This window comes from Mirounga leonina, unplaced genomic scaffold (genome assembly GCF_011800145.1).
Source record: "Mirounga leonina isolate KUSES-001 unplaced genomic scaffold, KU_Mleo_1.0 Mir_84, whole genome shotgun sequence".
NCBI lineage: Eukaryota > Metazoa > Chordata > Mammalia > Carnivora > Phocidae > Mirounga > Mirounga leonina.
In genome coordinates, this window is record NW_023270827.1 from 1,140,129 (window position 1) to 1,162,786 (window position 22,658).

The 22,658-nt window shown below is 39.9% G+C and overlaps 1 protein-coding gene across 1 annotated transcript in view; it reads left to right on the forward strand.

Moving 5' to 3' along the window:
• The first annotated feature begins 617 nt into the window (after positions 1 to 617).
• Positions 618 to 22,658, forward strand: part of LOC118002893 (bromodomain adjacent to zinc finger domain protein 1A-like) — a 91,795-nt gene continuing 69,754 nt past the window's right edge. The window contains exons 1-3 of the mRNA XM_034993505.1: positions 618 to 944; positions 1,444 to 1,614; positions 12,305 to 12,583. Coding sequence (XP_034849396.1) covers positions 1,502 to 1,614; positions 12,305 to 12,583 — 392 coding nt within the window. The 5' untranslated portion in view covers positions 618 to 944; positions 1,444 to 1,501. The remainder of the gene's footprint in view (positions 945 to 1,443; positions 1,615 to 12,304; positions 12,584 to 22,658) is intronic.

Here is a 22,658-nt window from a genome sequence, read left to right on the forward strand (position 1 = left end):
AATTGTGGATATGGGAAAGTTGCTTTAGGGGAAATTCAGTAGTAAATCCATAACCCTTAAAATTCTGCATGATTGAATTGAGTATTGATACTTTGCAAAACATTTTCAGCGGCGTATTACAAATACTACTTTTTAAAGGTGTGTTTTTTCAGTTTTAAACATGTGCGGGTCCTACAGGCATGATGACATTTTCTAACATACTTTTTTGGTCTTTTCCTCTTCTAATCTTTGAGTTGCCCTCTTTAAATGTTAACGAGAACTGCTGTCAAGAAAGGTATTTTCTTTTCAAGGAGGATGTTTACACAAGCAAAATATGTTTTTCAGACATGAAAATTCTAATTTGGAGTTAAATATCAAAATACTTTCTATTTTTTATTCCTCGTTTCTCTTCCCATCTTTAAAATAAAAGTTAAATCTTAATTGGAATCCTTTTCCCACCGTGAAACCGAGCGATGGTGCCGGACTTGAAGATGAAGGCTTTACTTTGTTAGCCATGTGTTTATGAAACCCCAGCGCCTGCCCTAGATCTCTTGGCTGATAATCTCAAACATGGAGGATGCTTCTGATTCTACACAAGGGGTTGCTCCATTAATTAATAATGTAGCTCTCCCAGGCTCTCCGCCGTCTCTTCCTGTATCAGTGACAGGCTGTAAAAGTCATCGAGTAGCCAATAAAAAGGTAGAAGCGAGAAGTGAAAAGCTCCTCCCAACAGCTCTTCCTCCTTCTGAGCCGAAAGTAGATCAGAAACTTCCCAGGAGCTCCGAGAGGCGGGGAAGTGGCGGTGGGACGCGATCCCCCGCGCGGAGCCAGGCCGTGGCAGCGGGAGAAGCGGCGGCGGGCGGCGCGGCGGGGCCGGCGAGAAGCGACCCCCCGGGAGGGCAGAGACCCCCCTCGCTGCCTTTGTAGTTGAAAAGGTGGAGAAGTGGCAGTCGGCGTGCTCGCAGGTGAGGGGCTCCGTGTGGCCGCCCGGGAGCCGGCCGGCGCCGGCAGGGAAGTGTGGGCGAGCTGGGGAACAAAGCGGAGCGGCGCCGGGGTCCGCCCGCAGCGAGCTCCTCGCGGCGTCTGGCCGGCCGGCTGCGCGCCAAGCACGTTGCGAGCCCGAGGCGGCGGCGGCGGCGGCGGCGGCGGCGGCGGCGGGCTGGGAGCCGGCGCTGGGGGAGGGGGCCGCCGCAGTTCCCGCACCGCCCGCCCGCGGCGGGGCGTGCGGCCCCATTGTGAGCCGGCCGCCGGGCGTGCGGAGGTGGGGCGCGCCGGGAGGGCAGAGGCGGCGGCTCGGCTCGCTCAACACCCCCGGCGCGGCAGGAGCGACCTCGGCTCCGGTGGCAGCCGTGGGCGCGCCAGTCACACAAAAGGCAGTCGAGCTTCCCCGGCGCGCGGACTGGCCCACGCCGCCGCCGAGCGCTCCCCACCTTACCGGCTTTCCTTTCCCTCCAATTTTGATAGGGAAGCGGGGCCGACGCGGGCGGCCAGGGGTCCGGCTGAGCCCGCGGGCGGACGGGAGATGCCGCTGCTACACCGAAAGCCGTTTGTGAGACAGAAGCCGCCCGCGGACCTGCGGCCGGACGAGGAAGTTTTCTACTGTAAAGTCACCAACGAGATCTTCCGCCACTACGAGTAAGGGCCGGGCCGGGCGCGGGGGGTGCGAGGGAGTGTGGGGACTCCCTCCCCAGCGTCCTTTTGTCTCTCTCCTTTTCCTCGCCTTGGGCTTCTGGCGGGGCGGCTGGAAAGTGACGGCTGGCCGCGGGCCCGCGTCTCTCTGTCCCCCGGGCCCGACCCGGTGATTGCGCGGGGTCCCCGGGCGGCGCGACCGGCCGTGGCGCGCGTGGGGAGTGCGGGCCGGGGCCGAGGAAGCTGGGGTCCTCGGCTGGCCGTGGGGACCGCTGCTAGCCGCGGCCGCCGGCCGGCCGCCAAACAGCGGAAACTCCCCGCCTCGCCCCTCCCCGCCTCGGCCACACGCGCACTCCGGGGCCAGTTCCGGGATCCCCGCCCGGCGGCCGAGGGGATCCCCGCTCGGGTCAGCGGCACGGGGCCCCCGTCCCCCGGCCGGGAGAGGGAATCCCCGCCCCCGGGGGCAGGAAACGGCCGGGCTGGGCTCGTCTCCGCGGTCGGCAGAGGAGCCTGACGTTGGAGCTGCCTAAGGGAGGGGAGGGGCGGGAGGGAGGAAGGGAGGGAGCGGAGCTGAGACTCGCGGAAGGAGGGGGCTCCCTGGCGGGCCAGGGGCAGTGGGGCCCGCGACGCGAGAGCCTCCACGGGCGGCCTCTCCGTCCGGTGCGGCTAGGCCTCGGAGTGTGCGACGCGAGCTGAGTGCTCTGTCACCACCTCTTCTTGGTGACTAACTCCCGGCCCCGGAGAACTCAGCGTCCCCGCCTCCGGGAGACCTTGGTGAGGAAGAAGTCGGGTTCGGGCGGGGGTGGAGAGAGCGGGGCGCTGGGCGCCCTTAGTTATCACTTTCGCGTAGCCCCGAGGGCGGCGGTGGCTGATGGGGGAGGGGGTTGAGACAAGTTCAACTCCAGCCTCAGCCAGTCTCCTCTTTTTATCCCCCTGCGCATGTGGGCTGCCTGACATGTGCCACTCGCTATTGTTTTGATAAGAATCCGGAGCTGCTGCCTGTGTAGTTTCAACTACTAAACCTTCAGTACCTCGTCTGGTTTATCCCAAGAGATCCCCTTGTCCTGTGACACCAAACACTGGGGTGTTTTAGAGATGTGTGTTTAAACGGGATCTCCAAGTGAGAACCTGAATTGGTCGATCAATGAAACAGCCTGATCCTCCCTTTTTCTTGTGCTTTATCCTCTCCGCTCAGAAGGAATCCCTTTCTGGCTTAGAAACCAAATGTTACAGCAACGAAATAAATTGTGTGTAGGAGACACCTTTTCTGAGAGGGGGCTTGATCGAGGGAGCACTTTAGGCAAAGGATGCACCTGTCCGAGAAATGAGCAGTGAGGTTAGAAAAGTCAGTTCCTTTGAGCTTTTAAAGTAAGGCTGCTTTTTTCTTCAGCTCCACAGAAGAGTTACACATAAACTTGTTTTATCTGGAGTTTTTCAGCAGACTGTACTTTTAAATAGGAGTGCACATCTTAACTCTGCTCCTGTACAGACTTGTTTTGTTTCTCAAATAGAGTTCACTCTTGTAACTAAAGTGAATTTGGATTAGGTAACTTGACAAGGATGATGTCTTTTTTTAAGTTTAAATTAAAATCCTCGGTAATAATTCCCAATTTATATTTAAGAATGCCAACAAAATAGAAAACAGGCTTAAGTTTCAAACTTTTCCCCTTCGAAATAAGCAATCTTTTTAAGAGACTTTTCTCACCTTAGAAGGGAACGTGAATATGGGCTGTATCCTTTTTGAATTAAACTTTTTGTATATTTTGGTTCCTGATGATTTACTATAATCTCCACTAGGATGTGGAGAAATCTGAAAAATCTGAAATGCCAAAATAAAGGAAGAGATTTTTGGTATTCCAAACCTACTACCTTCCACTAATATTAAGGAACTGTGTCCTTTGTAGTCTTATAACACTAACGAATTTTTTTTAAATAGTTGGTTTTTTGGTTTTTGTTGTTTTCTCAGTGATGAAGTATGTGGGTTTTTGGAATTTACAAGCAGTTCTGGAAAGGCAGTTGGTTTGGGAGCAAAGATATTTAATCATTTACCCTGAACAAAGCAGAGCTACTAGTGTTCTTAGGTATTAATTTTTATGACTTTGAATTGGCAAAAATGGAAGGAGACTGACATTTAATTATGTTAAATTTTGAATTACTTTCTCTCTCTTAGATGATTACAGAGAGATCTTTTCAAAATTGCATTCATGGTGTATGGTATATGGTGATCCTTAGTATTATGGTAATCTGACCCTTGGCACAAGTCTGGAGAAGGAAACCTCTGTTTTCACTCATTCATTAAATCACCAGTTGGTTTATGTGAATTTGTTTGAAGATTACCCTTTAAGTGCATTATATGAATATTTGTCTTTTGTAGGGGTGTGAAGACCACTATGCTCATCTATTTGCTCAGGTTTTGATTTCTCCAATATAACCTTTTCAACCTTAATCAATCTCAAAGAGATTTTCTACAGCTCCCTGCCTTGTTCCCTTTGCAACACAATGCAAAGTAACTTTTCCCTTTGACTCTGGATCTTAGAAGTTGCCAGTGACCTTTTAATTGTTAAATAGTTTTCTGTCTTTATCTATGTGGTATAATAGCCTAACACTGTCTCCTTTGTTCTGGGTAGAAATGATCATCTCTCCATTTTGTCTAGTGTAAGATGGAAATTATTGCATGGTAATGCAATCAATACATTTGTTGCCTCAAATTTTCTCTTTTCCTAGACACTGAATTTTTTGAGAAAGGGACCATGACCAGGATGGATCCTTAGCGATTATACAGTACAAACTGCTTTTTCTGTTTGTTTGAACTACATGCTCTTTAACTAATTGCTAACTCTTGTTCGACCTGCTTTCCATAAGTAAAGAAGGCTTGTTAAAAATAGCACATTAGCTGTAGGCAAATGCGTAAGCTAAAGCATAAAAGAATAAACTGGACCACTGTTTTTGTGTTATATACAAAAATAAACTCAAAATGAATTAAAGACTTTAACGTAAGTCCTGAAACCATAAAACTTCTAAGCGGTAAGCTCCTTGACATAGTTCTTGGCAATGATTTTTTAAATCTAACACTGAAAGCAAAAGCAACAAGAGCAAATATAAACAAGTGGGACCATATGAAACTAAAAAGCTTCTGCAGAGAAAAGGAAAACATCAAAATAAAAAGGTGACCTACTGACTTGGGAGAAAATATTTGCAAATTATATATCCAATTGGGGCTAATATTCAAATTATAAAGAACTCCTACAACTCAATAGCAAAAAAAACACAACTGACTAAAACATGGGCAGAAGATCTGAATAGCTGTTTTTCTAAAGGAGACATATAGATGGCTAACAGGAACATGAGAAGATGCTATACATCCTTAATCATCAGGGAAATGCAAATCAGAACCCCAGTGAGATCCCGCCCCACATCTGTTAGAATGGCTGTTATCAAAAAGACTAGCGTAAGAGTTGCTGCCTAGGATGTGGAGAAAAGTGAACTCTTCTGCACTGTTGGTGGAAACATAAATTGGTGCTGCCACTCTGGAAGACAGTATGGAAGTGCCTCAAGAACTTAAAAAAATAGAACTACCAAATGACCCAACAACAGTTTCTGGGTGTTTATCCAAATTTCAAAAACCACTAATTTGAAATTATATACGCACTCCCATGTTCATTGCAGCATTACGTACAATAGCCAAGATATGGAAATACCCTAAGTGTTTATCAGTGGATGAATGGATAAAGAAATTGTGGTGTATATACAAAGGAATATTACTCAGCCATAAAAAAAAAAAAAAATGAAATCTTGCCATTTGGGACAAAATGGATTGACCTTGAGGTCATTTTGCTAAATGAAGTAAGTCAGACAGAAAGGAAAAATACCAATGATCTCTCTTATGTGTGGAATCTAGAGGGAAAAAAATGTTAAAAAAAATACTAAGCTCACAAAAAAAAACCCCTCAATTCTATAGTCAATAATGTTGTAATACCAGTGTTACGGGACAGATGGTAGCTACACTTGTAGTGAATATAGCATAATGTTTAAGCTTGTCAAATCACTAAGTTGTACACCTGAAACTAACTTAACATTGTATGTCAGCTGTACTTTATTTTTTTTTTTAGATTTTATTTATTTATTTATTTGAGAGAGCAAGAATGAGAGAGAGAGAGAGCACATGAGAGGGGGGGAGGGTCAGAGGGAGAAGCAGACTCTCCGCCGAGCAGGGAGCCTGATGCGAGCAGGGAGCCTGATGCGAGCAGGGAGCCTGATGCGGGACTCGATCCCCGGACTCCAGGATCATGACCTGAGCCGAAGGCAGTCGCTTATGAGCCATGCAGGCACCCTTGTCAACAACTTCTTTACACAGCCTATTATTAAGAGCTACTGAAACCTGTTGCCAGTGGTTTTTTTTTTTTTTAAGTTTTATTTATTTATATGAGAGAGAGAGAGAGAGCATAGAGGGGGAGGGTCAGAGGGAGAGGCAGACTCCCCGCCGAGCAGGGAGCCCGATGCGGGACTCAGTCCCGGGACTCCAGGATCATGACCTGAGCCGAAGGCAGTTGCTTAACCAACTGAGCCACCCAGGCGCCCCTGTCAGCTGTACTTTAAAAAAGATTTTATTCCCCCTCCACCTCCAAAACCACACACACACAAAAAAACCCACAAAAACCTAAACTCATAGGCAAAGAGAGCAGAATAAAGCATGTGCTTTAATCTCTTAGATAAAAATTTATTCTGTAATTTGGTTAGCTGACAGTTTTTTATTTATTTATTTATTTAGGACTGTGGATTGTTAAAAAATGGAGCAGTCAGGTCTGAATATTAGGAATCCTAGAGTGGGGGGATAAGGAAGGTGGTTTGTTGTATTACTGAATGACTTCATTTCCTAAATAAAATAACATTTTTTTTAGCCATTTAGACCCTTGGAATTGGAATGTTTTTACCATCTTCGAGTGAGTTATACTTTTCATACAAAATGTAGGAAGCTCTTCATTACTTATAGGCCGGCTTATGTTTCAACCAGGCTTTCTAGTGAAAGGTGTTTAATCTGATTTTCATAGTTCATCAGCTCCTCATTTGTTAATTCAGGCCTTTCAATAGCCCTCTTTTACAGATAAGGAAACTGGATTTGGGGTAAAGAGTAAGTCTGAGATCAGTGTCGAAAACCACCTATCTAGCAGTTGGTGACACTGGACTTTTCACTCACATACCTAAGACTATAGAGTTTATGTTCTTATTTACTACCCACATGGTACATATTATGGAGAATTTTTCCTAATATTTGTTGAAGCTTGGCAGAAACATGCACTAAGAACATAAGGCACTGCTTCGAATTCAAACTCACTTCCTAGATCTTTGGGTAGGCACCACTCTTGTCTGCCCAGACATTTGACTTCTTTACTATGTCCCCAATGATTAAGCTCTAGATATTAAATACACAAACTAGAATGCCATTGGTTTACAGTGGGGGAAAATGTCTTTCAAACAGACCAGTTCTCATACTGATAATTAGGTATGTGTGAAATCTAATTATTATCTGAAGGCCATTTGGTGAGCATGGAATTTTTAAGGAAAATCGGAGAATCTTCATAGCTAGTGTCTTCAAATTAGGTTTTCAGCTCCTCTTTAGGAATAAGTCTGCTACATGATCCTGATATTTGGGTCTATGAGTCTTTTTATTCTTAGATGGTGTAGCAGAGATTCCTAAATGCCTTTCCTTTACTTTTTATCCACTTAGGCTACCATGTTTTGTGTTAATACACTTTTTCTTCAGACAGATTATGTCTTAACAGTTATTGTGTAACGAGCCATCCTAAAACTTAGTGGTTCAAAATAATCATCCATTTTATTTGCTCAGTATTCTGCGGATTGCCAATGTGGTTTCTCCTGGCCTGTGTGCTCACTCACTTAGCTATAGTCAGCTAGAGGCTAGGCTGAGGCTGGTTAGAGTAAGAGCTAGCCTCAGTCATATGTCAGGGACCTCAGCTGGGATGGCTTTTCTTTCTTTCATGTGTATGTGTTACCTTTTTTTTTCTAGCTTTATTGAAGTATAATATAACAATAGATTTGTAAGATATTTAAAGTGTACAATGTGGGGGGCGCCTGGGTAGCTCAGTCGTTAAGCGTCTGCCTTCGGCTCGAGTCGTGATCACAGGGTCCTGAGCCACCCAGGCGCCCCCACAAGTGCCCTCCTTAATACCCATCACCCATATAACCCAGCCTCCTGCCCGCCTCTCTTCCAGCAACCTCTCAGTTTGTTCTCTATAGTTAAGAGTTTTATGGTTTGCTTGTCTCTTTTTTCCCCCATGTTCATTTGTTTTGTTTCTTAAATTCCACATATGAGTGGAATCATGGTATTTGTCTTTCTCTGACTTATTTTGCTTAGCATACTATAGTTCCATCCACGTTGTTGCAAATGGCAAGGTTTCATTCCTTTTGATGGCTGAGTAATATTCCAGTGTGTGTGTGTGTGTGTGCACGCAGACACGTGTGCATTTGTGTGTGCGTATGTGTGTATACCACATCTTCTTTATCCATTCATCAGTTGATGGACATTTGGGTTCTTTCCATGATTTGGCTATTATTGATAAGGCTGCTATAAACATCAGTCATGTATCCCTTCAAATCAGTATTTTTGTATCCCTTGGGTAAATACCTAGTAGTGCAATTGCTGGGTCATGGGGTAGTTTTTGAGGAACCTCCATACTGTTCCCCAGAGTGGCTGCACCAGTATGCATTCCCACCAACAGTGCAAGAAGGTTCCCCTTTCTCCACATGCCTGCCAACATCTGTTGTTTCCTGTGTTGTTAATTTTAGCCATTCTGTATGTCATGTCATTCTTAATCTTATTCTACTAGATTTTTAGTTTTCCAAATAACCCTGTAAGTTAACAGTATGTTGCCCTTTGATCCTTAGTTTGTTCCCCAGAGTGTTGGTTGACTTTATGTTAATTAAAGGTGTGTTCTTGCTGGCAGTCGAGCTGGTAACTCAGAAGCAATTTTTTTCTTAAGAAATAATGATAAAGAGCAGAAGTCATCAAACTTTTCTTAAAGGGCCAAATAAAATCACATTTTAGACTTTGTAGGCAGTGGTGTCTACTGTACATACTGAACTCTATAGAACGTAGTGAGAAAGCAATAACAGACAATACCTAAAGGTATGGGTGTGGTTGTGTTCCAATAAAACTACAAAAACAGGGGGAAGGCTAGATTTGGCCTCCAGGCCAATAGTATACTCATCTCTGGTAAAGAAGATAGTTGAAGGAATATAGTAGTAAATCGGACACATAATCTATATTAGCCTAAACATATTCATATAAAACAGTATTTTGTTTTTTAAGAATTTTGTTCACAATAGTAAAATGTGCTTCTTGTAAAATTTTCATGATCTTATTTTCTTATAGAAATTGAGGAGGCACTGTTACCTAACCCCTAGAGTTCACTATTGTTATCAAAATCCTACTTATTTGAATGTGTATGGCAAATGGATGAAGAGCAGAATTACAGAAGTGTGAGAAAGTGAAGGTATAAAATGTTAGAGATGGTGCCATGCTGGTAGGAGGTAATGAATCAGGAGAAGTACATTCCTTGGGCCTTTTTGCTTGCTTGTTTTTTTGGTTTTTTTTTTTTTTTTTTTTTTTTGCTTGCTTGCTTTAAAATAGCCGTGGTAGTATGTCCTTGTCTCCCTCCTCCTGAGGGTAGATCTTTGTACATAGCAAGGCTATAAGGTAACAACTTTGCAGAGTAGATGGACACAAGGGAAACAAACAGTACAAACACATTGCAAGAGGAGGTGGAAACCTGGGTGTAGAAGAGCCATGTACAACAATGGTTACTGACTATCCTGTTTTTCTGCCTTGTAACACATGTTTAATGGAGGTTTGTGGCACTTGTGCGTTGCTCTTTGGCATTTTGAACAATGTGAACACATCTAAATACTGTTTATTTCAGCTTAGTATAAAGTCTGTCTCCCTGACATGGCATGAAATACCCTAGGCTATCAAATACCAAATCACTATGGTTAGAGCCATGCTGTCCAACACCGGAGCCATTACTTGGCCCCCGGGGGTTATTAAGAACTCTAAATGTGACTAATCAAAATTAAAATGGGCAATAAGGGTAAAATACATACTGGAATTTGAATACTTAGTACCCCCCCCAAATTTAAAATGTTTATGTATTAAAGAATTTAAAATTGATCACATATTGAAATAAAGCATTTGGGGATATACTGGGTTAAATTTAAATAAAATATGTAAAAGTAATTAATATGTAAAATGAGTGTTTCTCTTTAAAATTTATTTTTTTTAAAGATTTTATTTCTCTATTTGAGAGAGAAAGAGAGAGAGAGCATGAGAGGCGGGTGGGTCAGAGGGAGAAGCAGACTCCCTGCCGAGCAGGGAGGCCAATGCGGGACTCGATCCTGGGACCCCAGGATCATGACCTGAGCCGAAGGCAGTTGCTTAACCAACTGAGCCACCCAGGCGACCTCTTCAAAATTTTTTTAATGCGGCTACTAGAAAATTTAAAATTGTATGTGTGGCTAGCATTTTATTTCTGTTAGCACTGGTTTAGAGACTAGTTAAGGTAAATTTGAAATACATTTTTCTTAAACAGTATTAAATATAGTTTAAACTATTAGAAATATACCTCACATACATCATGTGCTGATTCTATATTGGCTTGTTAACCTAAGTCTTACAGATACGTTTGTTCCAATAATAAAAAGTCTTAAAACTTTTACAAAGCTTTCTAGTGAACTGCAGTTTTAGGCAGTAAAACTTAAGACCTCTTTCAGAATCCATCCATTCTTTCATTTTATTCTGCACCATTGATAACCACTTACCGGGTATCTCTGTTGTCGATCTCTTAGCTAATAAATTGTCTATTTCACATAGATTTTCTTGTTTATGAGAACCGTATTACATTCATCTTTTTTCTCTCTGGTATTTCTTTCTACAACCCTACTTTTCCTTTATTACCTAACTCTTAGCACCACTTCCTCCAAAAAACTGTTCTAGTATTTCGTGATCATTTTTGCCTGTCTCTCCTCCTTTCCTTCCTCTCCACTCCCAAAGGATATCTACCTATCTTTTAACCACTTTGTAATTTTAATTTTAATGATATACATCCATTATCTCCTCTACTAAAAAGTACTACTCAAAGGATCTTTGTACTGAATTAGGCTTATGTAACTTGGCATGTGCATCTACCTCTGTAGATCTCATTTATGTTAGGATATGATTAATTTCTCTTTATTTTCATAGATTTCATTTTTGTTGTTGTTCGTTCTACAGACAAATATACAAATGAAACTATGTTAAAGTACACCAAAGTATAGAGGAAGGAAAGACATTTACCCCATATCTTTACCACTTAGTGGCAACCATTATTACCCTTTTTGTGTACGTCTAACATTTTCTAAAATTTGTTGATTGTAAAAATAATACAAGTACATGCTCATTATACAAATTCAAGCAATATAGACATATTCAGAATAACAAATTTTCCTCTTCCTTCCTTCGCAGTCCTTCCCTTTCTCCATAGGGAACATCTGTTTATAGTATTTGTATAAGTACGCATTTTTGTTATTCTAATTAATGAACATGGGTTTGTGTTATTCAGTGATTTGAGTTTTTTCTACTTAATGTACCTTAGAAATCTTTCCATATTATGGATCTCTTGCATTTTAGAAGTGACTGGATAGAATTTTTGAAAAGAAATAAATGCTCATATTAAGAAATTCCAACAGTGCAGAAAAACACTCAGTAGAATGGTCCCCCAGGCCCATCCCTACTCTGTAGCTATTACCTTGATTTTTGTATAACATTCTAGAAATCTTTTATGCTTCTTAGGCTATCTTTCTTTTCCTGCCTTTCTCTTCCTTTCAAGTGGGACCATATTATATATATTGTTTTGGTAAGGTTTTACTTTCAAAAATATAGGAGGGAATCAAACTGGAAAGTTGTTTTTTTTTTTTTTTTCCTGTGAGCATGTTATTTAAGAACTCTCCTCATACTGTTTAATGACTATGATTTTTCATTATATGAAGTACTGTAATTTACCTAAACTTTGTCATCATTAGATGCTTAGATTTGCCAGTTTTTCACTATTATGTTAGAGCTTTTTAAAGTTTATACTTAAAGGGCGCCTGGGTGGCTCAGTAGTTCAGCATCTGCCTTCGGCTCAGGTCATGATCCCAGGGTCCTGGGATCAAGCCCCACATCGGGCTCCCTGCTCGGCGGGAAGCCTGCTTCTCCCTCTCCCACTCCCCCTGCTTGTGTTCCCTCTCTCGCTGTGTCTCTCTCTGTCAAATAAATAAATAAAATCTTAAAATAAATAAAGTTCATACTTAAGTGCTTAAATTGTCCCTAGTGTTTTGGCTGCTTTGGAACAAAAAGTTTGAAGATTAGAAGAAAAAAGAAAGGTTGAGTTTATTTTCAGTTTCACTCCCAATTTCAAAAGTGATGGAAATTAAAGTCCAATTTTAGCTGAACGTACCTTAAAATTGCAAAATATAAATGTCTAGTTTAAATATACTTTTTCTTAGGTTTGTATTAGTGTGTAAGTTGACCAGTTAGTAAATCCTTCCTTGTTCTATGATTCTATGCAAAATTTTGCAATGAGGACACAATCCTTTATCAGCTTTTAATGTAAAATTTGTGAAATGATAGGTAATGAATGGATTTTTGTTTTTGTTTTTTAATCAGTGACTTTTTTGAACGAACCATTCTGTGCAACAGTCTTGTGTGGAGTTGTGCTGTGACGGGTAGACCTGGACTGACCTATCAGGAAGCACTTGAGTCAGAAAAAAAAGCAAGACAGAATCTTCAGAGTTTTCCAGAACCACTAATTATTCCAGTTTTATACTTGACCAACCTTACCCATCGTTCACGCTTACATGAAATTTGTGATGATATTTTTGCATATGTCAAGGATCGCTATTTTGTTGAAGAAACCGTGGAAGTCATTAGGAACAATGGTGCAAGGTAAAGTACTTTTTAATTTTTTCTTTCGTTATGCATACATTCATGTTACTTAAAATTCAAAGTACACAAAAAGGTAAACTGAGGAAAGCTTCCCTTCCTCTCTCCTCCCACTACTCTCTTACCCTCCCCAAAGATAGCCCTAATGTTAGTATATTTTCCCAAAGCTTATGTCTGACATACAGACCACCAAAAACATGTATATGCATAGGTATTTGTACACATGTGTGCACGTGCACACACACAGTCTCCCATCCCTTTTAATGCCAAAGGTAACATACTTGATACCTTTTTCATTTAAATATCTTGAAGATCAGTCCATTGCTTTATGAACCACCTTTCTTCTCTTTTTTGTTTATTGTATAGTAAGTTCCATTGTATGGAAATGGCATCTTGATTTCCAAGTTAAAAAAAAAACCTTAAAGATACCAATTTTGTCCTCATTATGTTACCTGATAGTTTAAATATGCATGTATTTCTTGCTGGGTTTTAGTAGTTCCTCTGATAATATGAGGACTGAGTTTTATATTCTCCACTGAGTTCTCTCTTACCCAGCTCTTCAAGAAAAAAATGAATTTTTCATATGCAAAAATTTTAAATGACATTATCTATGGCATTAAGTTAAAAATTATTACAGCTTTCCTGAAGTCTTAAGTATTTGTGATTGGCTAGTCACTGATATTTATCATCATAATCTTTATTTGCTCTAAAACTTTTTATAGCCTCTTGGAATTATATGTAGTATCCTGTGTCTCATTTCTTTCACTTACTGTATTGTTTTCAAAGTTTATCCACATTGTAGCGTGTATCAGTATTTTATTTTTATTGATAAATTCTACTTTATGGATCTATCACATTCTGTGACAGACGTTTAGATTGTTCCCACTTTTTGGCTATTATAAATAATTCTGTTACAGGCATGCATGTACAAGTTTTTGTGTGAACATATGTTTTCAGTTCTCTTGGGTATATACCTAGAGGTAGAATTGCTAAGTCATATACACTATATGTAGCGTTTGAAGAACCTCCAAACTTCCAGAGCAACTGCATCATTTTACATTCCCACCAGCAATGTATGAGAGTTGCAGTTTCTCCACATCCTCACCAAGACATATCTATGGACAATTTGTTGTTGTCCATCTTTTTTATTTTGCCATCCTAGTGGGTGTGGAATGGTATCTTTTGGTAATTTTCATTTACATTTCCTTAATGACTCTGTCAGGCATCCTTTCATGTGCTTACTGATCATTTATATATCTTCTTTGGAGAAATGTTTGTCCTGGTCTTTTGCCCATTTTTAAATTGGGTTATTTATCTTTTTTATTACTGAGTTGTAAGAGTTCTTTGTGTTTTTGGATACAATCCCTTATATGATTTGCAAATATTTGCTTCCATTTATGAGTTGTCTTTTCACTTTCTGGATGGTACCATTACCAGTACCATCTCCCTTTGCTTTTAATTTTTGTTCCTACTTATTAATAGCATATACCTTTTGTTTCAATCTCTGGTAGTACCTACCAATGGTCCTAAAGACTGCCTCATCCACCAGAATTAGATTTACTGGAAAGAGCATGCTAAATTACAGAGAAATGGAATAGAGGCCATTCTTAAGTTGAATTAATCAATATAGGTACTCTGGATCTTCTCACCTCAGTATTCTTTTCTTACTGTCTCATTTACCTTTAGGTTTCCCTCCCCTCTTCCTTGTTGCATTTTACAAATATAGATTAGGTGCTTCCCTCTTGCCAAGACTTTCTGTTTTGAAATAAGCAATCAGCTGACAGATTCTTCTAGGAGATCCTTTGTCACTGGTATGGCAGAATAGCAAAGACAACACCAGACTACTTGACTGAGCCAACAGTTGAGCTCTTTATCCTCCCAATCCTGATTACCACCCAGCTTGCCTGCCAGTTGTATAGACATTTGTTCTCTGCTACTTCCTTAGAGCTTACAGGAGAAGTGAGAGAATCAGTGGTCTTATGTAAAGAACACTGAACTAGGATATTATATTATATTATATTATATTATATTATATTATATTATATTATATTATATTATATTATATCATATCATATTATATCATATCATATCATATCATATCATATCAGCAGATACGACCTCATTGTTTCCATTTACGGATGAGGAAATAGAGGTCCAAAGAAGTCAAATGATTTTTTTGGTAATGTTTATCATATATTACTGATCTCCTGCTTTTGACTTGCACTGTTCTAGACACTGGAGATATAGCAGTGAACAAAACAAAGTCATGGAGCTCCCATTCCAGTAGTAAGTGGTAGGATTTAAATTCAAGTAGAGTTGACTTACAGAATCATTTCTTTCACTGTATCATTGTCTCCTTAGTTTCGGATTCTGCCATTTATTTGCTCTGAGCAAGTAATTTAAACTCTTTAAGCTTTAGTCTTTTTTCATGTTAAATGGACCCCTGCCTTATAGGTTTACCATATAGGATGAAATGATACAATGAATGTGAATTTTTTTAAGCTGTATTATACAATATTGCCATTTGATACAGGTGCCTTGTTAGTATTTGAATGTGTATAGTGGGGCCATGCAGTTTGACAGGATTTTTTTTGTTTTTTTGAGAGCTATCAGTAGTAATGTGGGACTACAGTAACTGCTTGGACCACTGTAACTGGGAATCCAGTTTCTCTATTGTAGATCTGAAAGGAAACCCCATAGTTAACACTTTCACTGTCTAAGAAAGACATAGTTGTTTGTTTTTGAAGATAGTCATCCCACTTTTGTACGTGGTCTTCCAAAAAATGCTACACAAGCAGTTTTAAGGCATCTAAGTTTCAGTTAACTTTATCTTCTTTTTAACAGCCTTATTATCATTGTTCAGTGAAGGGTTGGGAATATGGTGACCTAGAACTCAGTGCTTACATGATAAATTTGTCTTCGCCACTCCCTGCCCATCCCACTCCCCCCACCCCCAGGCCTGGGATTGGAGAATTTAATCAGGAAAAAGAAGGTGGTAATCACACAACAAATAACACATTTGGGATTGTTGAGTCCTCTCTCAGTTGAAGGATAGGGCTAGAGTTTGAGAGAATCTGAAAAACTGAATCAGAATATAATTGTGTATTTGGTAATTTTTTAAAATTGGGCTTTGGGCAACTTGTTTTCAGACATTTTACGGGCACAGTCAAGATATTCTTGGAGTTCATAGGAGATTTGAAGCAACAGATATGAAGAGGTACCTCTGAAAAAGTAGGTATACTGACAGCAAGAAGTGGCACCTGATAGGAAAGAAGGAGATGGAATAAACATTAACTGCTGGTTAATGGTTAAATATCCTGGCCTGGCTTAGTATGTGATTTGGTAGCATTAGAAGACATTGCAGAATTGAAAGTATACTAGCATTTATTGAACCTTTCCTGTATGCTAGGTACTGTGCCAGATGCTTTCATTTTAATTCTCATGATACTGATAGGTGACCCAGAATTTTCCAAAAGTTGTATGCTCCTTGGTATTTACTCGAAGAAATTGAAAATTTAATGTCCACACAAAGACCTGCAGATGAGTGTGTATAGCAGCTTTATTAATAATTTCCAAAATTTGGAAGCAACCATAATGTCCTTCACTAGGTGAATGGATAAATAAGCTGGTACATCCAGGCAATGGAATATTATTCAGTTCTAAAAAGAAATAAGCTGTCAGGCCATGAAAAGACATGAGGAACCTTAACTGAATATTACTGTGTGATAGAGGCCAATCTGAAAAGGCACATATGTATGGTTCCAACTGTAAAAGGCAAAACTATGGAGACAGTAAAAAGATCAGTGGTTGCCAGTAGTTGAGGTAGAGTTGGGGAGATGTGAATAGGTGGAGCACAGAAGGTGTTTAAGGCAGTGAAAATACTCTGTATACTATAATGATGGATACATGTCATTATACATTTGTCCAAACCCATAGTGAAACACACCAAGAGTGAACTGTCATGTAAGCCATGGCCTTCGAGTAATGATGATGTGTCAGTGTAGCAAATGTACCTCTGGTGGGGGGGATATTGCTGAGAGGCTATGAATGTGGGGCGGCAAGAGGTATATGGGAAGTCTCTAGATCTTCCTCTCAATTTTGCTATGCACCTCAAAACTGCTCTAAAACACTAAAGTCTTTACATTAACAATAAAAGTTATGTGCTCTGCTTATTAAGACTGAAGTTTATCATTTTTTTAAGTCTGTTTTTTTCCTATAAAGATTCATGTATATCAAAGAAAATTATGAAGGGTGAAGTCCTAGAGTGCATTTCCCAAATGCTCCTTTCAGAGATAATCATTGTCAAAAAATTAGTACATAGTTCTTTTTTCTATACTACACTAAATCTTTTTTTTCCAAAGATTTTATTTATTTATTTGACAGAGAGAGACACAGCGAGAGAGGGAACACAGGCGGGGGAAGTGAGAGAGGGAGAAGCAGGCTTCCCGCCGAGCAGGGAGCCCGATGTGGGGCTCGATCCCAGGACCCTGGGATCATGACCTGAGCCGAAGGCAGACGCTTAACGACTGAGCCACCCAGGCGCCCCCTACACTAAATTTTAAAGAAAAGAAATAGCAAGCAGCTTTTTCATCTAGTAGTGGTTTGGATATCTTCTTATATCAAAAGACATAGATGTGCATTTTTAATTGGTTTTGCATAAACTGATTAAAATATTGGTTCCTAAAAAGCTTACTTGCTTTTTCTGAGGCTGGAGAAAGTTATTCCTTTTGCTAGCCTTATATGAATTTTCCCTTTGAAAATTAAAAAAACTGCATTTTTTTCTAAATAATCTCTGACCTGAGTGCCTGGGTGGCTCAGTTAGTTAAGCATCTGCCTTCGGCTCAGGTCAAGATCTCAGGGTCCTGGAATGAGCTCCAGGTCTGGCTCCCTGCTCAGCAGGGAGTCTGCTTCCCCCCGCCTTCTGCGCCTCCCCCCAATGTGTTCAGTCTCCTTTCTCTCTCTTTCTCTCAAATAAATAAATAATCGTTTAAAAAAAAATAATCTCTGACCCTTGACTGACAGACCTTTTCCCCAATGTAGTTTAAATCAGTGAAATAGCAGAATTGGATTTGCACCAAAGAATTTCAGTTATGGCCACATTTTCCCAAATATTATCCCCATACTACTTAGAGATCTTTAAAATTTACAAAGTGTTACCTAATTAAGAAGTGTAAGAGATTACAGTTCAATATTGTTTTTAGAATTGTCATGTAAAATAAAGATTATAGAATTCTTTTTAATCTTAGAAACTGGTATTGGTTTTGGCATTAAATAGTGACCAACCAACTAGAGATTTTAACTATTCAACTGTTAAAGTATATTCCCTGTAGCTTTCTATGTTTCATTGGTGGAGTGCTTTAAGCACTTTAGTCTAATGAAGTAAGAAAAAGTTAGCATTAAAACCTATATTATAGAAAGTAGGCACTTAGTATTTATTAGAAATGGAAATAAGAAAATGAACTTTTAAATCTTTGGGTTCTTTTTTTGTATTGCTGGCCTAAATGGTATTAGTGAATCATAATTAAACTGCATTAATATTGAAGACAAAGAGAAATACTAAATATATTGAGAAGATAGGATGAACATAAAAGATATAACTGAGGACCAAATCTAGTGGTTTTGATTTAAACATACATGCTTGAATGTTAGTGACGTGATCCAGGTGGGATTAATCAAAGAGAAGTTTTTGGGAAAGGGTTGACTAGAAATTTGAAGGCGGAGAGAGAAAAACATAAATTATTAAAAAAGGATTAAAGGAGAAAGACTTCTTATTTAGGTGTAAAGATAGTATAGAACTTTTAGCAATGTGTATTAGTCAAATTTGTATTATAACTCTTTTTTTAAGATTTATTTATTTGAGAGAGCGAGCATACGCACACAAGGGAGGGGAGAGGGAAAGGAAAAGCAAATCTCAAGCAGACTCCCCACTGAGTGGGGAGCTGGACTCTGGGCTCAATCCCAGGATTCAAGATCACAACCAGAGCCAAAATCAAGAATTGGACACCTAACTGACTGAGCCACCCAGGCACTCCATGTTTTATAACTCTTTTTCAGAAAGAAGGCTTTCTGTCACTCAGCTTACACTACTGATCTTTTTTGTTTGTTTGTTTAAGTAGGCTCCACACGCAACATGGGGCTCGAACTCACAACCCTGAGATCGAGTCGCATGCTCTACTGACTGAGCCAGCCAGGTGCCCCAGTACAGGGTCAAAATTTCTGGTTCTCAGCCAAAGAGAGACCTTAGCAACATCCCCAAATTGTTTCCAGTGACCCTAGGTATGTTGATATAATTTTTAATACCAAAAAAAAAAAAAAAGGAGACTGTTTGGGACAACTATTCTTTCTTTGGAATTCTAAGTTAAAGTGGAAACCACCTTCTTTAGATGTATATTGTGTTTGTTGTATGTACCAAAGACCCAGACTTACAACCTGATTCCTAGATTGTCATTGCAAGTTCAACAGTGAAAATTTAGAATCCTTATTTACTTGCATAATAATGTATTAGGAGGCCATCCTGGGAAACATTTTTATACTCTAAAAATCCCTAAGCAGTCACAAAAATAAATGAAAATGATTTTTTAAAGATTTTATTTATCTGTCAGAGAGAGAGAGCACAAGCAGGGGAAGCAGGAGAAGGAGAGGGAGAAGCAGGCTCCCCGCTGAGCAGGGAGCCCGATGCAGGGCTCAATCCCAGGACCCTGGGATCATGCCCTGAGCCAAAGGCTGATGCTTAACTGGCTGAGCCACCCCTAGGTGAAAATGAATTTTCACGCAAAATGAAATGACGCTTCTGAAAATGAATTTTTTTTCTAAACAAGTTTATTTTAAATCACCTATAAAGCTTATGTTGTATTTCTGTATGGACTCAACAAAATAGTTCAGCTTAACAAAATAGTAAAGTTTAATCATACAAACTTAACTCATTTTCTTCAGTATTCTAAGGGTCTTCAAGTTGCATTAGCCATTAGGAGCATCTGCCTAATGCCTTTCAAAAGTCTTTGAATGTTAAATGTTGCAGGTGAGGGTAGTTAGTCTCTGTGGCAACTTCTTTATTGATCCTTTGCACTAACACCAAGTACAGTCAGCTGAATCTCCACCAGACTTACAGTCATTACCATGGGGGTAAGAAAAAATGATAAAAATGGGGAGTTAGCTAATAAATTGCAGTTCACCTCTTTCCTAACATAAAAGGGAATCAAATGTTTATTTGCTTCAACTTGTATCTCAATGCACTGGTTAGTAGCAGGATGGGGAAGTAGAACAATAGTTCTGAAGTTAGTTCCTTGTGGCGGGAGAATATTAGAGGCTAATACCACAAAAGAGGGGAGACTATGTTTATCTACTTCTGTCCTGAGATCGCTGTTAGAAATAAAAGGGAAGTTCATTTCTACATGGTTATTACACAGGTTCAGGCCTGAGAAATTTGAGCCTCTTCTGAATAAAATCTGTGTCCTACATCTTTTCCTACCTACTTCGTGCTCTTTTTCATGTGGCCAATATAAGATCAGTTTTCAATGAACAACTTACCTCATAGATACTTTGAATTTTTCTGAGAACAAGATAAAATTGTAGTTTGTTAATTTTCCATGCTGTCTTAGAGGCCAATAGTATGGTATGTAAGTGGAATTCATTTGACCTATGGTTCTGAATTACTATTTTAAAAATGGGGTTATCTATCTTAGACAAAGTCAGAGACCATCCAAAGATAAAAGTTAAAGGAGAAATAAGTGAAATGACATAAGTTAAAAAACTTCTCGATGAAAGGAAAAGGAGTGGTAAAAATACAAATAGAGGGGCACCTGGATGGCTCAGTCAGTTAAGTGTCCGACTCCTGATCTCAGGGTCATGAGTTCAAGTTCCACGTTGGGCTCCACACTGGGTATGGAGCCTACTTAAAAAAAAAAAAAAGTACAAATAGAATCTACTCATCACTAAAGGCCAGGCAAAATCCTTTGTTTCAATTAAAAACATATGCCAAGAGAATAATTCTGAGCAGAGTTCAGTATACTTTTTTTTAAATAAAGGGCCAGATAGTAGATATTATAGACTGTGTAGTTCATATGGTTTCAGTCACAGCCACCCAACTCTGCTGTTACAGTGCAAAAGCAGCCATAGACAGTATGAATGAGCATGGCTGTTTTCTAGTAGTTCTTTATTTATAAATACTGTAATTTGAATATCCTATTATTTTCACATATCACAAAGTAGTCTTCTGATTTTTATTTTAAACCATTTAAATATGTATAAATTACACTTAACTTGCAGACCATACATACAAAAAAACAGGAGGTAAGTTTGATCTGGCCTATAGGCCATGGTGTCCTAATTCCTGGAATGAGGGAAGGGTTACTGCTTTAAATAAGGGTTATAGAATAAAATCCCAGAGATCCCCTTTTTGTTTAGAACCTCAGAGTTTGGCATGCAGAAGTGGCTTGGTAGGGTGGAAAAAGCCTTTGGAGCCAAACTGACTCTTGTTTCTGGGAATCTTCTTTCATAATCTGTAAAACTGAAGTAATATCTATATTCATATGGTGGCTGTATTAGCTTTTGCTGCATAACAAACCACCCCCAAAATTTAGTGGCCTAAATCAGTAAACATTATTCTCACAATTGGTTGGCTGGAATGTTCTTACAGTCTGGGCCGGCCTGTCTGGGGCTGGATTATCAAGTCCTCTACTTTAGAATAGCCATACATGTCTGGGGCCTCAGACTAGGGTGGCTACTTTCATGTGGCCTCTTATCCTTCAGGAAGCTAATCCAAACTTGTTCCCAAGGTGGTAGCAGGGTTCCCAGCAGCAAGAGAGGGCAGGTTCCATTGTGCAAGCACATTTCAAGCCTTAGCACGCTTTGTTTACTAGTATTCCATTGACCAGAGCAAGTCACATGAACAAATCCAGAGTTAATGTGGGAGGGATGGAAGAGGTATGATTCAATGGGGGCCATAGCTGCAATAATCTGCCACAATAGTTAGTATTTGTTAGTAGGCCAGCATAGTACCTGGCGCATAAAGCACTCAGTCAGTGTTAGAGCCTTCCTGTACTTGTCAGAGATGAGTGAAGAGTCTGACAGCTGTGGTGACTCAAATTTTTTTAAGTCAGTCCCTAATTTTCTTATATCGTAGTCGCTGTCCTTGAGAGTTTGCTACATACCATTTTAGGGAGATGATGACAATCCCTGTAAACTTTTGACAGCTTACTATATGCCACACACTGTTCTAAGCTCTTTATTTATATGCTCTTATTTAATTCCTACAACAGCTTATGTAATAAGAGCTCATTTGCTCATTTTACAGTTGAGAAATTCATACATAGATGTTAATTAAAACTTGATCAAGGTCACCAGTGAAATTTCTAAGCAGAGGTAGTGTCAGAATCTACTGCTTCTGTTTGGGAGGAATACATACATACATACCTAAATATATTAAAGGATAGCACTTAAGCAGGATTAAAAGATTATAGTTGAATGTGCTCATTGATCACCCACTATTTACTCTTCCCTTTACCTGAGCATTTTATAATTTGTCTAACTATGAAGAGAGAGAGGATTATACATATGTGGTTAGATTATCTTTTGATCATTTGTTCTGAGTGATTGATGCAGATCATAAGGTTGAGTGTCTGAAAATCAGCATCATCTTTTGACCATTGATTCAAAGGGGAAAAAATTATTAATATTTAAACAGGTTCCCTTGTTCTTTAAATTCTTCGTCATTGTTCTTATCACAGGGTACCTTAATTTTTCTTTTTTAAGATTTTTTTTTTTTTTTTTGAGACAGAGAAAGAGACACTGAGAGCAGAAGCAAGGAGGAGGGGCAGTGGGAGAGGGAAAAGCAGACTCCCTATTGAGCAGGGAACCCAATTGGGGGTGCAGTCCCAGGACCCCGAGATCATGACCTGAGCCATAGGCAGACGCTCAACCAACTGAGCCACCCAGGCGCCCCCACAGGGTACCTTAATTATTTTACTTCTGTACTCTAAGCTGTTTAAGCTTTCTTCTTTTCAAATATTTTGCTTCCAGATGGAAGAATGCTATTTACTAGCAACAAAAGGTGACTGCAAGCATGGGGAAGACTATAATT